Source organism: Thunnus albacares, chromosome 6, assembly GCF_914725855.1.
Source record: "Thunnus albacares chromosome 6, fThuAlb1.1, whole genome shotgun sequence".
NCBI lineage: Eukaryota > Metazoa > Chordata > Actinopteri > Scombriformes > Scombridae > Thunnus > Thunnus albacares.
Window position 1 is genome coordinate 26,506,675 of NC_058111.1, and position 14,771 is coordinate 26,521,445.

The window sequence follows — 14,771 nt, forward strand, 5'->3', positions numbered from 1 at the left end:
CTGCTGCACAGTGGGTCTGGTTCTACCTCTGTGGAGTGACACTCTGATCCACTTGGATGGAGACGGGTAAGACACCACACCTACGTCGTGCTTCCTCTTACTGTTCCCCGGGGCGACTGCTCCGCTGACTTGTTTTGTTTGGTGTTCTTATTTAGGTGTAAGTAGTTAAGTCGGCGTTGTGAGACAGCTATAAACCCTCTCTCTCTCTCTCTTCCTCTCTCCCGCAGCGGTTTCAGCGTGTCGACGGTGAACAGGGTTCACGTTTTCAAGCCGGTTTCAGTCCAGGCCATGTGGTGAGCAGCCTTTTCATTCTACACAGCAAATGTCAGAATACTAATTTGCAGCTACACAGAGTTGCGTTAAGGTTGCAGGCTTCGAAAGACTGTATTGATTTGCACTCCTCCTTCGACTTTCACCTCCTAGCCTCTTCTGTCTCTTCTTCTTTTTTTTTCCCCTCATCATCTCTCAGCTTACCAGTTTCTTTTTTTGTCTCTCCCAGTTTCACATGCCAGTCCTGCGTCTTCATTTCCGTACTTGTTGCCTTAATTTCCTCATTTTCTTGTCCCTTTGCTACTTTGCTCTTCCTTTGATCTCCCTCTGCCTTCAACATCCTCTGATACCTTCATTAATCTATAGTTATATCTCAGTATTATGTCTCTTTATCCCCTTTATAATCCTTCCCCTCTCCTCTCCTCACCTCCCTTGTCTCTCTCACTAATTATTCAACTCATCTACCTCGTTATATTCCTCATATATCTTGCCATCAGTTTTTCTTTCTTTGTCTATTGTCACAGCATCTCTCTCAGTCAGGCTTTTAATAAACACTGTCATATTCACTACAAATGTTACCTTTTTTTTTTTTTCGCTCTTCAAGACAACCTCTCAAGTACAAATCCTCTTTTTTTTTTTTTTTTTCTCGCTGTCTGCTCAGGTCGGCCCTCCAGTCGCTCCACAAAGCGTGTGATGTGGCTCGCTGCCATAACCACTACCCAGGCAGCCTTTTCCTGACCTGGGTCAGCTACTACCAGAGCAGGATCTCATCCAACCAGTTCTGCATCAACGAGTGGAACGCCATGCAGGACGTCGAGTCGCACCGTGCCAATTCACCCGTTCTCTTCACAGACCTGTGAGTAGAGGCGGAGAGCGAAGGCCACCTGAAAAACACACACACACGTCCGTAGCTCGCACCGATGATGGAATATCTGTGCGGTTTGTGGTGCATTCCAGACAGGGAGTCAGTTTTCGTTTTGTATGCACATCCCTCATTGGCATGTGGTGCAAAATTCCTGTGGTTTGAATTGTGAAATTTGTCAAATGATGGGATCCATAAGAAATATTATAGAAGAGGAAGTTTAACTAAGAAATTCCCAACATTGTTTAAATTCTGGTAGTTGTTATACGCCAAGAACTGTTACAGCTCCCTATCTCAAATTATTTACATTTTGCAAACAAAGACTGACATAAATTTTAGTAAGACAAAAAATATATTGATTTTAGAAGATGTTTTTCTGTTTTTGATGGAACAGAAATGCAATAATTGTGATAATTCCAGAAAGGCAAAGGCAATCTTTGCATTTCTTGTACATCCCCATAATTAAACAAAAAGTTGGAAATACTTTGCACACACATGTGCATCAAAAATGAAAAGTGTTCTGAGTTAACAACTGTTCTGAAATGACAAACCACGAAGGAATTTGCTACATTTAGAGGAGCTTTGGTTATTATTAATGGAATGTTGCATTTCAGCAACATGTAAAAGTATATCCAGACTTGCATATCTGTCTCTCTCTCTCTCTCTCTCTCGCAAATGTACACACTTGCATCACAGATTCCGAGAAAGTCAAGGTCGGTAACATCTTCACAACATTGTTGCCCAAACTCTCTCACGTGCCGACAGCGTTGCTTTACTGTTACAGCAGAGTATCGCAGGTCATTGATCTCCACAGCCTTGGACTCAGGAAGTGAGGTCACGTGCTCTCTTTAACCTCTCAGTGTGACAAGCAGCAACACTGACAGACACAAACAAAAACAAAACGGGAACAAATATTAAACCACGTGCAAATAAATATACATGCTCATAAACATATATATGACTTCTTAATCTTTATGACACAGAGTTGAACGCAGAATTGTCAACAAATCCATAAGGAAGTAGAGAAATTGGAGGGAGGGATACAGTCGGCTGGATTTATGTCTTTACTAATACCAGGGAAATTCCCCTCCCTGTTGCTTAGTCACGTGTCTCGCTACCTATTTGGAGCGTCTCTCTCTCTCTCTCTCTCTCTCTCTCTCTCTCTCTCGCACACACACACACACTTCAGAGACCCTTGACCGTCCAAAATAGCTGAGGCTTTAACTGGCTTGATTTACGTTTGGGAAAAAAAAAAAAAAGGAATCCAGACAGACGCATAGGTAGACCAAGTCTGGGATGGACAGAAGCAGGTGGTAGGCAAAGAGAAGTAGGTAGAGGATGGAGGATTAAAGAGAGCTATTCTGCTGCATGCACCTGATGCCCCCCCCCCCTGAACTGATAGAATAGAGGAGCTGGGAATAGAAAGAAAAAGTCCGTTCCACTTGACAATCAAGATCAAGAATCAAGAAACACCCATATTTACAATCTGCTTGGAAAACTACTTCACACTCTTTCCCCGCAGGAGGTGTGTTTGCACTCGAACGCACTTATCATTAAGATTGCCGCCCATGCTTTAACAACACACGCATACAAACACATATTGTTTATCTTCCTGCACGGGGGGGTAGCTGCCAAGGCTACGTGACCAGCCAGTGTTTTGTTGACATGGCAGCTTATTTCCCTGTATCACCATTGAATGAAAGTTTGACATAGCAGGAAGTAGTTTGATGTCGGCATGTTTTCATGTGGGTTTGATTTATGGGGATTACTGTGAATTTCAGCGGGCTGCCGCTCTGTGTGCAGTCAAGGAAGTGACATAGAATTTCCATTCTTTAGTTACTCATTAGCACCATTCCTCGTGTCGTCATACATTCGTCACGCACGTCTATGTTTTGCTTTATTTTTCTATCCGTTTCCTTGACCCGCCAACCTCCCTCCAGCTGTCTGCGGGCGTGCTAAGGCTTGTTGTAAGGTTAAAGTGTTACTGGATGCCGGTAGCTAACCCGTCTTTGTTGGCAAGGGTGAACAGCTTCTCTTTCTCTCAACCCTGTGGACTCATTCTCTCGGGGTCAGTCAGACATCCAGTATTCCGATAAACAAGCTGACTGTTTCCAATTTTCCAATACAGATTAATGCTTCAGGCCTGCAGTTACACACACCTGTGTGTATCACACTGCCCCTCTTTGTGACTGCTGACCAACACTGCTGTGTGTTATTACAGTTTGGGATCAGTTAAGAAGCAAAGAGAAAATTAGACAACACAAGAACGACAAGTTCACAGACAAACTGAGCTCTTTTCTCCAGAGAGGTAATTAGGCCACTTGTTGGTATCATCAGTGTGACGTCCAAAGGCTAAATGCGTCCCCCAGCAGAGGGTTAGAAACAGAGTCAGGCACAACAACAGGCATATTCTACAAGGGGACTTTGTTGTGGTTCGCCGGTGGCCAACGCTCTCAGATTTTCTGTTCCCTCTCCAGTTTCTGAGAATCAGACAAAGTGGCAATTCTCTTGTGGAACAAGTAATCTCATTGAGACTCAAGTCAAATGAATCAATGAACAGAAGGAAAGTGTCGTTACTGTGAATGTGAAGGTGGTTCTTTGTGTCCAAAACAGTTTTTTTAGGCTAATAGAAAATGTGCTGAAGGTGTTTTTAATGAAGGTTTTTATGTCTTTCTGTCCAGGCCTACAGAGAGGGAGCGCACTGAAAGGCTGATCAAGATGCGCCTCAGAGAGATCATGATGCAGAAAGACCTGGAGAACGTTACCTGCAAAGAGGTGAGAGGCTTTTATATTTTGATTTTGCAAACACAGGTTCCAGCTTACCTTGTTTAGATATTCAAATTCTCACCATTGTGCCATTTTTATACTTTTTTTTTATTTTGCCTGACGTGTGCGTTGGGCTTGCCACTGTTTTGAAATTGAAATCTCAGCTCAGAAAAAATTGGGAAAAGCTCAGACGTTTTTTTGCCGTCGATTTAGCATTGAATCAGGAGTCAGAAGCATCAACAGTCATGGTGCTTCCCTGAATTGTTGTCATCCTTTCCCAGATCCGGACAGAGCTGGAGATGCAGATGGTGTGTAACCTGAGGGAGTTTAAGGAGTTCATAGACAACGAGATGATTGTCATCTTGGGACAAATGGATAGCCCCACTGAAATCTTCGAACACGTCTACCTGGTAAGAACCCAGAAGCCCTGTGGTCTGTCAACCATGAAACTTCTATCAAATCCTTCTGCTCAACCACAGTGACCAGAAAATCTCACGTTCATGTCAGTTGAGTAACATAGAATTGGCTTTGTTAAAGTTGAGATTGGATCACAGTATAGGATTTAACTGGCACTCTGTTCTCCTATGTGTTGAGCGTATTTGTGTACATCTTGATATTGACTGGACCTGTGTTGTCTTCAGGGCTCTGAGTGGAACGCCTCTAACCTGGAGGAGCTGCAGAACAGCGGGTAAGAGATCAGACACTCCAGTACTCCTAAGTTACTTAACTTCCCCTACGAACCACAGTTACTCAAAGGTACACTTACATCACAACCCGTAGACTGACATTTATATATGCGTGCATAAACTAAACACAGCTTATCACAAGCTCCTCTTTTAATAGCACCATCGGTAACCAGTGATTGTCTTTTCAGTTCTCTTGAGCCACCTGTTACTTGTGTTGAAGTCTAAAATAGCTTGAAGCAATGTGTCACCTTTATGGCATTAGCTAAGCTTTCACCGTCTAAATAACTTGCATTGAAAAATGAATCGATGACAGTTTGATGGACATTAAAAGGTCAGGGAGTCAACTTGCCCCTTCCTGTCTGTTATGTAGAGTGCGCTACATCCTCAATGTGACCAGGGAGATCGACAACTTCTTCCCAGGGATGTTCGAGTATCACAACATCAGAGTGTACGACGAGGAGGCCACCAACCTGTTGGAGTACTGGAACGAGACCTACAAGTTCATCACCAAAGCCAAGTAGGCTTGTACACATACACACACACATCTTAAGTGGTCCTTCTTTCTCAATCTAGATCTTGTACTGAAACATATTCTCCCTTTCTTCTGTCCCTCTTTTTCTTAGGAAAGCCGGTGCTAAGTGTCTGGTTCACTGCAAGATGGGTGTGAGCCGCTCGGCCTCCACAGTGATTGCCTACGCTATGAAGGAGTACGGCTGGGACCTGGACACCGCTTTTGACTATGTGAAAGAAAGACGAGCCGTCACCAAACCAAACCCTTCCTTCATGAAACAGCTGGAGGAGTATCAGGGAATTCTGCTGGCCAGGTGTGCTTTCATGTAGAAACATCTGTTCAATATGCTCATTGTTTAAGATGACTTCCAGTGTTCATAAATCATTTTATTTTTGTTTGCTTCCGCAGCAAACAAAGGCATAATAAGCTATGGCGCTCCCACTCTGATAGCGACCTATCAGATCGCCCAGACCCATTGTGTAAACCTTCATCCCACTCCCTGGGCCGCTCCGACTCGCACAACAACAACATATCCTCTCCCTCCTTACATCACTTCCTGGGCGTGGCTGTGCTGCAAGCTCTAGGTGCTGAACCTGAAGACTCTGCCAAATCCACCTCTGACTCCCACACACACTCCAATGGTGTGTGTGACTCACCAGTACAGGAGGTGGTCAAATCAGACTGTGAAGACCTCCTCCTGCCCCCCCTGCCAAGACCCAGAGCGGCCACTGTAGTCCCAGAGGAAAGAGTGGACAATTCAGCGAGTGTGGCGGTCACCGTGCCTGTTGCTGTACCCCACCCCCCACCATCGCTCCACATCCTGCCCCCGACCCCCGAACTCCAGCGTGCTCACAGGGGTCCTCCCACACAGCTGTCCAGTCCAGTGCACAAACACAAACCAGTGGAACTGTCCCTTGATTTGCCTGAGCGAAGCAGCTCAGGAGAGATTTCTCCCCTCACTCTAGGATCCACTGATTCAGACACAATAGGACAATCTCTGTCAGACTTACCCAGTGACAAACACAGCCCCCTCAGCCCTGTCACCCTCCCCCCTCTCCCCCTGGTCCTCTCCTCGGGTCCCAGCGACGACAACAACAACCCCAGCGAGTTACCCATAGGCAGTGCCTTTGACAGCCGTGGCGAAGCCGACGGGTCGTCCAACCACAGCGCTGACAGCATCGACTTCTTCAGCGCCAGGGAAAAGTTTCTGGGCTTGGCCCAAGATGGCGGGACACGGACTCTTTCTGAGCAGGCACAACAGAGGACTGTGTCTCTTGACCTTGAGGAAAACAGAGAAACAGAGGCGAAGGAAGAAGAAGAGCGGGGGAATGGGACGAGTCAGGTACAGGATCATTCACCACATAACTTCATGATAGCGTGTGTGGTTCTTTGCTGTGAGCTGCTTGCACCTGTATGTTAACAGTGGACATGCTAAACAGCATCTGTTTGCATATTACAGTTTTCAGTACAGAAGTCGCCCCAAGCTACTCATTTGAACAAATTGTTCCAAGTGTTGTCAGTCAATTTGTGTTTTGTAACTACCAAGTTCAGGTGCATTTGTACTGTAGAGCACAACACACCAACAACACACTGCTACTACTATGACTGGAAGTGAAACTAGAGACATACTGGACCAGAATTTGTCTAAAAGGACTGTAAGGTTGCAAATGGACTGAACCAACAACACAGACCTCACACTCTGTCACATAATCTGCATTAATCATAGTGACACCTGCTGGAAGATGAGAGAATAGTCAAGATAATACATTTCTGTATAGTTTAAAAAGTTATTAAAGATTTGTAATAAAATTTCCAAGTAATTAGTAGCAAGTCAGTAATGCACAGTCAATGACTATAACTAATATTATCTCTACATGTCTCTTCTTCTCTTTTTGTCTCTCAGGCGTCTCCACAGTCTGAGGACAGCGTTGACAAAGCCAGCCCTGACCGAACCCCTCACCATGACAACGGAGTATCAGTCCGCCATATTGTCACTGAGATTGAAGCCATATGCCACCCAACTTCTTGCCTCGCTACTCCCTCCTCCTCCACCTCTCCCTCTTCATCTTCCCTCCCTCCATCCTCTCACAGCCCTCAGCTCGTTCGACCGGAACATCAGGGGGAGGCAGAGACCGAAGTCACGCACGGCTCTTTGACTCCACCTTCACCACACCCGCAGTCTCCCTCCATGCTGCCGTGCGACTGGCCGGCGGGCTCGGTGCGGCGGGCCACCGAGCAGCTGGAGCAGAAGCTGAAGCAGGAGATGGAGATGGCGGCGTCACAGCGATCCCCGCTGCATTCCCCCAGCGCTGAGCACCCTCCTGCCCGAATGTCCCTGTGCTCCCTGAGCACTGAACATCCTCCCCTCCGCTCCCCTCAGCACTCCGCAGAACAAAGGATCACTCAGGGAGAGAACACAGCTGTATCTGCTAAGTCCAAAGACAGAGAGAAGCATACAGGGTCACAAAGACTCAACTCCTCAGGCACAGACAACCTCCCAGACCCTTCATGCTCCCCTAATTCCATTATCAGCCAAGACTCTGGTGCTATACCTATCAGCGCGCACACATCCATAGATAGCCATATGCTGACACAAGCTCAGACGTCATTACCGGCCTCTACTAGTCAGATAGTAGAATCATCTCTAGATACCTCAGCCACCTCTCAAAGACAGAGCCAGCTCCACAGCCAAAACCAGCAGTGTCAGACACAGCCCCAGGCCTCTTCAAACCAAATCACTCTGGATGGGGCGACAGTCCAGGAGTCAGACACAGATGAGAGACTGGAATCCAGTTCCCAGGGCGGGCGAGGGGGCTGTGGCCCCGGCTGTGACGCCAAGAGCAGGCTGGCTCACGGCAGCCAGGAGATCGAGAGGATTCAGCAGACACTGAGAGAGCTGCAGGCTTTCCTCCATGAGGGCATCGGCCTGGAGACGACGGCCAGCCGAGACCTGGAACTGGGGCAGCCTCAGGGGCTGAGAGACGCTATGGACACAGAGCCAGGACCTTGTAAAGGGGCGAGTTCCGAACAGACCCCTCCAGGCCTGGAAGCGGTGCAGCAGCTCAGAGAAAGACAAGACGGGAAGAATTTCCTGGAGCCAGCGGGATGGCACAGAGCCATAGAGCTCGAGGCTCGTATCCGCCAGGCGGGCCTCACCCCCCCTTCTCTCATGAAGAGGTCTGCCTCCCTGGCTAAACTGGACTGTCTGGAGCTGTCAGCCAACGACCTCAGTGACCTGGACCTGAGGTCACACACCAGGACAACATCATCACACTCCCGTGACTCTTTCACCGTGTCACCAACCCACCCAGACGACACCTGGAAGAAGCAGAAAGTGTTGGCTCAAAACACTGAAAAGACCGGTTCGCTCCATAAACACTCATCCTCGCCGCCGTCCCTCAGCTTCTCCTCCGCCCCTCACCTTTCACCGAAAGAGGAGACGGGTGAGAGGGAGGAGCCAGACGGCAGCAGGAGCAGCACGCTCACTACGACGTCGTCACGTCAGCAGGGGAGAGGTCACTCGTCGAGACGTTCCCGTAAAGCTGAGAAAAAGCAGCGAGCCGTCACTGTGCTATACAACACCATGTAACCTCACTGCAACGGACTGGAACGGGCATGACTGGAGGCTGCGCAGATGTGTGAAAGAGGCCGCATGATGTGTATGAATGTGTAGCAGGTAAACTGTAGACACTGTGTAACCTCAGATGTACGTAGAGTGTAAGGAAGTCACGAATGATGAACATGTTTGCATGTAAACCACTGGATGTGTTGTTTAAACTGGACTTCAGGTTTGTATGTACAGTAATGAAATATGAATGTCCAAACTAAGACTGAACCCGTGCATACTGTAGCCTATGCACTCCATTATGTCTGTTTCCCTTCTTTTTTTTTTTTTTTCTTTTTAGGAGCGTTTGTTTTTCAGTGTGTGACCCTCGCTGCCTGTTGAAATAAGAGGGGCTTTTTCTCAAAACATGCACTTTACTGTTTAGATGACTTTGTTTAATTTGAAATCTGTTTCTTACCCCAAAGGAGGATTCTTTTGCACTGATCTCAGTGGGGGCTGGACGGTCTCTGTGTGCGTGTTTTGTTTTTTTTTTTGTTTTTTTTTTCTTTTCTTTTTTTCTAAGTGGACAGACATGTCATTACAGATTTTTAATTGAACCAGGACAAAGCTGATATGATCTTTTTTATTCTGTGCGTTAGCAGTAAATAAATATGGTGAGTTTGTTTTGACTGTAGTTTTGTTTTTCTTCTTCGTGTGTTTAGTCTGTCTGCCTCGTCTCACACAAACACACGCACACAACTGCTTGAAGAGAAGAAATGATGACTATGAGCTACAGTTGCTGAAATTTTTGCCAAATGTATAATTACTGTCACCTACTGGCCAGGCAGAGAACTACAGTTTTAAACCTGTCTTGGAAGCATTGGAGAGGGTGAGAAACAGGAGTTTTATTATTGAAAGTAAGAACTGAAAGCTCAAATAGGGTGGAAAAAAACAGATGAAAATCGAGCCCATAACCTCACAGTCAATATAAATCTGCTCTACTTGTCTTTTTAAACTACAAGTAACATGTTTCCTTTAAATTAATCAAGCCCCGTCTCCTTGGGGAGCAATCTCCATCAGTGCTCAGTGCAGCTTATTTCAGGCTGACATTTTACCTACTGTTTCATGTGGGTAATTAAACACCGAGATGTAGGCCACCGGGACACCGGGTGTCTGCTCACAAACACACACACACACACACACATAAATCAGATAACACTGACCTGGAAAGAATGACATTAAAGGACTTGGACCAGACTTTTAAAAATACTTGCAGGAGATTAAAAAAAAAAAAACATCAAACACACAAGCCTCATATGGTAATTTTTAGTAATTTTCTGTGTTTGTGTGTCTTTGCAGGTCTAAGATCCTTTGATGATTTCACCAATTAAATCTGCTTCTGTAGACAGAGCAGACAGGTTAAAAGAAAGAGCTTTTTTTATACACTGCTTCTCCCAAATTGAAGTGTCGTGAACAGCAGTAGAACAGGGGAAATAGCTGAAATACAGAGGAATAAAATCAGTGGAGCAGAAGAAAAAGAGGGTTCAGAGTCAGTATTTCTCTGCCTGGGTACGACGCCTGAGATTGGCATCCTTTCTCTTTGCATACTGATGCTCCCAGCTTCTCTCCGTCTCCGACACACACACACACACATACACACCTTGTTTTATGTCTGTGGCTCTTTACAAATTCACTTCACATACGCCTGCAGTCCAGTGCTTCCACAGTCCTCATGTTATTCATGTCGGGCTGAGTCAGGGCAGAGGGAAGTTGCGGTTGCTGATTCACGGAGAATTGTTTCATTTTTCCATTCTCTCTCACCCACCACCAGCACAGAGAGCAGCCTGGGTGCCCTGGGTGGTATTTCTTAGAGGGTTTAGAGTCTCTAAGCTGTCCTTTTCCTCCCTGTCAAGCCTAAAATAACTACAGGCAAAAGCCCCCTTGGATCTGGCTGAGGCGCTGGGAATCCATGTCAGAGGGAAGATGATGGAGGTGGAAGCTGCTAAAAACAGATCAGCTCTCGCTGGTGCTGTCTGACACTGCAGCTTTCCTATCTCGTGAGAAATTAATTGCTTTTGTCACTGTCCTTCACTGGAGAGGACCAGAAGTTACCGTGTAGAGCTGCAGATGAAACTCAGTGTGGGGTCAAGGGATTTAAAGCATGTGAAAGCTGTCTGTAATTAAAAGAAAAAAGAAAAAAAAAAAAAACACTCATACATTGCTGCTCCAAAAGATGTTTCTTTATTTGAATCATCATCTGAATTCACTTCCCAGCGTACACCATGAAAACATCTCACCGCATCTCTTTTCTGCAGAAAATCAGCGACATTTTTTAAAAAGTAAAAAAATGAATATTTCTCTTATCAACCAGGCAAGCTTTAACTATGAACTGCAGAGGAGAGAGAGGTGCTTCTCCTCACTTTGTGCTGATATTGGAGTGTGAAAGTTTTCCATTTCTTTCGAAGGAATAATACAAAATGAAAAGAAAAAAAATAAAACAAGCTTTATTAAACACACTGTCCCTGTCCTTCCTCATCCCTCGCAACAAAAACATGTTCCTCAGTGTTTGTCTAGCCTTGAGCACTGCAAATATTAAGTTACTTGCAATTAGGAGAGCTAGGATCTGAGCAATCTTTTCAATTTCGAAGACCCGAATGTGCCGCATTTCTTGTTTTTTGGGGGGCGCTTTTGTTTTCAGCATGTTGTGTCATAGAGAAAACTTGCTGTAGGGGTGCAATAAAACCTAAAATTGCTGTCGATCGCCTCTACAGTGATTCTTCCCGGGGTGTAGTTTTCCCTCAGAGAGCGTGCTCTGATATTGCAGGTCACCAGGCTATATAGCCTCAGGCCGGACAAAATGAAACCTCACACAGGTGCGGACCATGCTGAAATATTGTACACATACCGTGACTACACAGAAACACAGAAATCATCCGCTCATGTCAGTTGAGAAGATGCAAATATACAGAAAAAAATCTCTTTCAGTAACATTTCTACTCCACAATCCACTTACAGACCACTAGCATTGTCCCTTTATTTGTTTGTATAACACACACGCCTGCGACAAACTCATTCACAGTCACATACAGTATAGTTAGTACACCAAGTGTTCATCTGGCAGTCTCATCATATCTGTGCTCCTGCGGTCTATCGTCAGGCTAAAACTAGAAGTGGCCTGAGTTTTAACTTGTGCTCAAACTCGTCACTACATGTCATCATCATCTACATCCATTAACAGTCATATATGTGATCCACCCACAAGCTAAGTACAGTACATCTGGATTTTGTGCAAATCAAAAAAGAAACGTACCAGTCTGTTTTGTTTTGTTGTTTTTTTTTAAATATATTTTTTTAACTTTTCATTAAAAATTGAGGAAGTCAGATGGTTTGTCGACATTCAACTCAACTTGACCGACGTTTAATGAAGAGGGTTACAGTATTTTCTCCAGCACTGGTCCCGGCTTCTCACTGCTCCTTTCACATAAGCTGTTTTTTTTTTTTTTTTTTTTTTTTTTAATCACAGTAAAGACTGAAAACCACAACTCAGTGGCAAGAAGGACTCAGTGCGCGTGTGTTAGTGCTGAAACAGACACACACACATTACATTTTCAGGACAGAGGGTGATCTGTTGACCCCTGTGCGGAGAGCTGGTTTTGAAACACACACACACACACACACACACAGACACACACCTGCAAACAGACAGAAATCATTCATCCTAGCACAACATTCAGTCAAGGAGGCATCCCACTAAACTTGTTGTATTGGATTTTTGTTGGTTGTAAACTGGCACTGGTCAAGAATTACTGTGTGGCACCAGAAAGAGGAATCTGACATCCCTCTCTGGCTGTCTGAGGCTGGACAGCCGCATCACCACCTTATGGCTTCATGGGAAAGGTCTGTCTAAGGGCGAATGGGAGAGAAAGGACAAGGCGATCTGATTGTATGAAACCACTACGGTGATTTTGGAATTTTATTTCCAGCCTCTTACATAGTGTGCTTTAAGTTTTAAAGTAGGTCGCACTACCCTTTTCTACCATACATCCTTGGTCCAGACCCCTCCCCTCAGACCCCTGCTGGGCCACTCAGCTCTCATTTCTCCATGAGTGACAGCTGGATGATGCGCTGTAGCTCCTCCTCCTCCTGACGCCGCCGAAACTCCGCCTCTTCCTGCTCTCGAGCTGAGATCTCCATGGCGATGCGCAGCTGCTCGTCGTAGCTGCAGGGGGTCGGCTGCTTCTTGGAGGGTGTGGAGCAGAGACTGGAGGGGGGGCGGGGCTTGTGCTGCGGGGTCCTGGGCAAAGGAATAGTCGGGGAGGGGGAGGTAGGAGAAGGAAGAACATAGGTTGAAATACCTGCTCCAGGACTGAAACTACATCACTTTCTAGACAGATTCCTGAGTCAATGGAACATATAAAGTTATAGTTTTTCCATATTGGTTTGATTTTAGTTTAATTCTTGTTCTCTTACAGTCCACAAGCTGCTGAGCCATGTTCAGTTTATTTCTTCTGACATTAGGCAGGTTAAAGCTGCACTGATCAATATTTTTACATTAACTTTGAGTCAAATAACTATGTGTACTTTGAAAAGGCTCACGCACAGTGATGAACCCACAGAGAATTATCACCCAGCTAAGCAGCTTTACAGAGCTTTATAGTGTCTCTCAGTTTGTTTTGGTTTTTACTGCACACAACTTTACCGTTGAGGTTCACTGTCACTGATTGCATCGATTGTGTTTCCAGCAGCAGCAGGAGGCAGCTATTTTCAGTGACAAAGTACTATATGCCACCTACCCAGCACTAAACAACAGACAGACAGCAACTAGCTGCTGAACACTGTGGCCCATTTAGCAGCTAAGGAGCCAGATATTTCTGTCAGGAGTTGGTGGAAACCAAAACGGAGCTAAAAGAAGATGAAGTTCACCTGAAACACATGTCTAAATGAATGCTAATACGTCAATGTTGTGTTTACAGCTTGTTCCACTGCCCCCAAGTGGCCAAAAATATCAGCTGATGCAACTTTAAAATCTTAAAACTTCTGTCTCAGTGATGTAATTGTTTTTCAGAATATAACGCATCAAAATCCTTACAACACATGAACAATAATTTGATGTGTTAGTAGATAAGATGTTTGACTTAACATTTGTAGTTAAAGTGGCCAAGGGCTTTCTTTCCATATGACATTTGCATTTTTACCACACACATAACCACAAAATACACTATTAAAAATGTAAAGATTTACTTATCATATTTTACTTCAGAAGACATGCTTGGTTTAGTTTTTTCACGGTGTATGACAAAGTCCTCAACACCCACTTTCCTCTAACATTACACCACTGGTGTAAGTAAACACTGCAGTAGCAAGATTGTATCAAAAGGGGTAAAGAGGGAACAGGTCTGTCTGTGTATCCACTCACTCATCTACAAATAGGGAGAAAGGACAGAGAGAAAAAACACTGTCTGAAGATAACAGGCTAAAGTCAACAGCAGCCGACTGTGAAAGCAGGAAACTCTCTCATCCTCCAGTCCCCCCTCTCTCTCTCAACACACACACACACACATACATACACAGTGGATAGGACATGAGGGGGGAACAGCAGGATGGATAAAAGAATAGAGTAGAAGAGCACAGGACAGGGATACAGGATGTGAGTCAGGAATGGAAGGAAAGAACCGCAAGATGGAAAGAGTGCAAGACAGTGAAGAATAACAATACGTTACAGAGCTGAGAGGAAGTCAGAGACAATGCGGGTGAAGGAACAGCAGGATATATCACCGTCACCCTGACAGTCATGGAGATTTATGTTTTTTTGAGTATTTCAGTTCTTTAGAAGATAAAAGTCCCACTTTATCTGAAGTTCCTGTTTGTTTCTGAGATAACAGAGGTCTGCACTTTGGACGAAGGACAGGGAAATGTGAATGAGTGTAAAATTTACAGAGAAAGAAAGGAAGGCAAGAGCAGGACTGAGCCAAGTGGAGAGAAAAGGTTTAAAAAAACACATAAAAGAAGAGGAGCTTTTATGTCTGACCTCTCCACACGACTTGGGTCACAGGATAGGGGGTGTGTTCCTGGCTTGCTATTGGTCAGTGCCTCCCAGATGGTCACCTAGACAGAAAAGAGGAGGCAGCACAG

General features: G+C 45.2%; 2 protein-coding genes across 4 annotated transcripts in view; one reads left to right on the forward strand and one right to left on the reverse strand.

Moving 5' to 3' along the window:
* ssh2a (slingshot protein phosphatase 2a) overlaps positions 1-9,333 on the forward strand; it is a 30,332-nt gene extending 20,999 nt beyond the window's left edge. For both annotated transcript variants that reach the window (XM_044354158.1, XM_044354157.1), the window contains 10 exons: positions 1-66; positions 228-293; positions 932-1,126; positions 3,814-3,907; positions 4,180-4,308; positions 4,540-4,586; positions 4,955-5,101; positions 5,208-5,408; positions 5,504-6,437; positions 6,999-9,333. In XM_044354158.1, the coding sequence (XP_044210093.1) occupies positions 1-66; positions 228-293; positions 932-1,126; positions 3,814-3,907; positions 4,180-4,308; positions 4,540-4,586; positions 4,955-5,101; positions 5,208-5,408; positions 5,504-6,437; positions 6,999-8,684 (3,565 nt within the window). In that variant the 3' untranslated portion in view covers positions 8,685-9,333. The remainder of the gene's footprint in view (positions 67-227; positions 294-931; positions 1,127-3,813; positions 3,908-4,179; positions 4,309-4,539; positions 4,587-4,954; positions 5,102-5,207; positions 5,409-5,503; positions 6,438-6,998) is intronic.
* Positions 9,334-12,128: 2,795 nt separating this feature from the next.
* The window catches only part of ankrd13b (ankyrin repeat domain 13B), a 40,791-nt gene continuing 38,148 nt past the window's right edge, over positions 12,129-14,771 (reverse strand). For both annotated transcript variants that reach the window (XM_044353614.1, XM_044353615.1), the window contains exons 15-16: positions 14,668-14,744; positions 12,129-12,933 (exon numbers count right to left, since the gene is read on the reverse strand). In XM_044353614.1, coding sequence (XP_044209549.1) covers positions 12,732-12,933; positions 14,668-14,744 — 279 coding nt within the window. In that variant the 3' untranslated portion in view covers positions 12,129-12,731. The remainder of the gene's footprint in view (positions 12,934-14,667; positions 14,745-14,771) is intronic.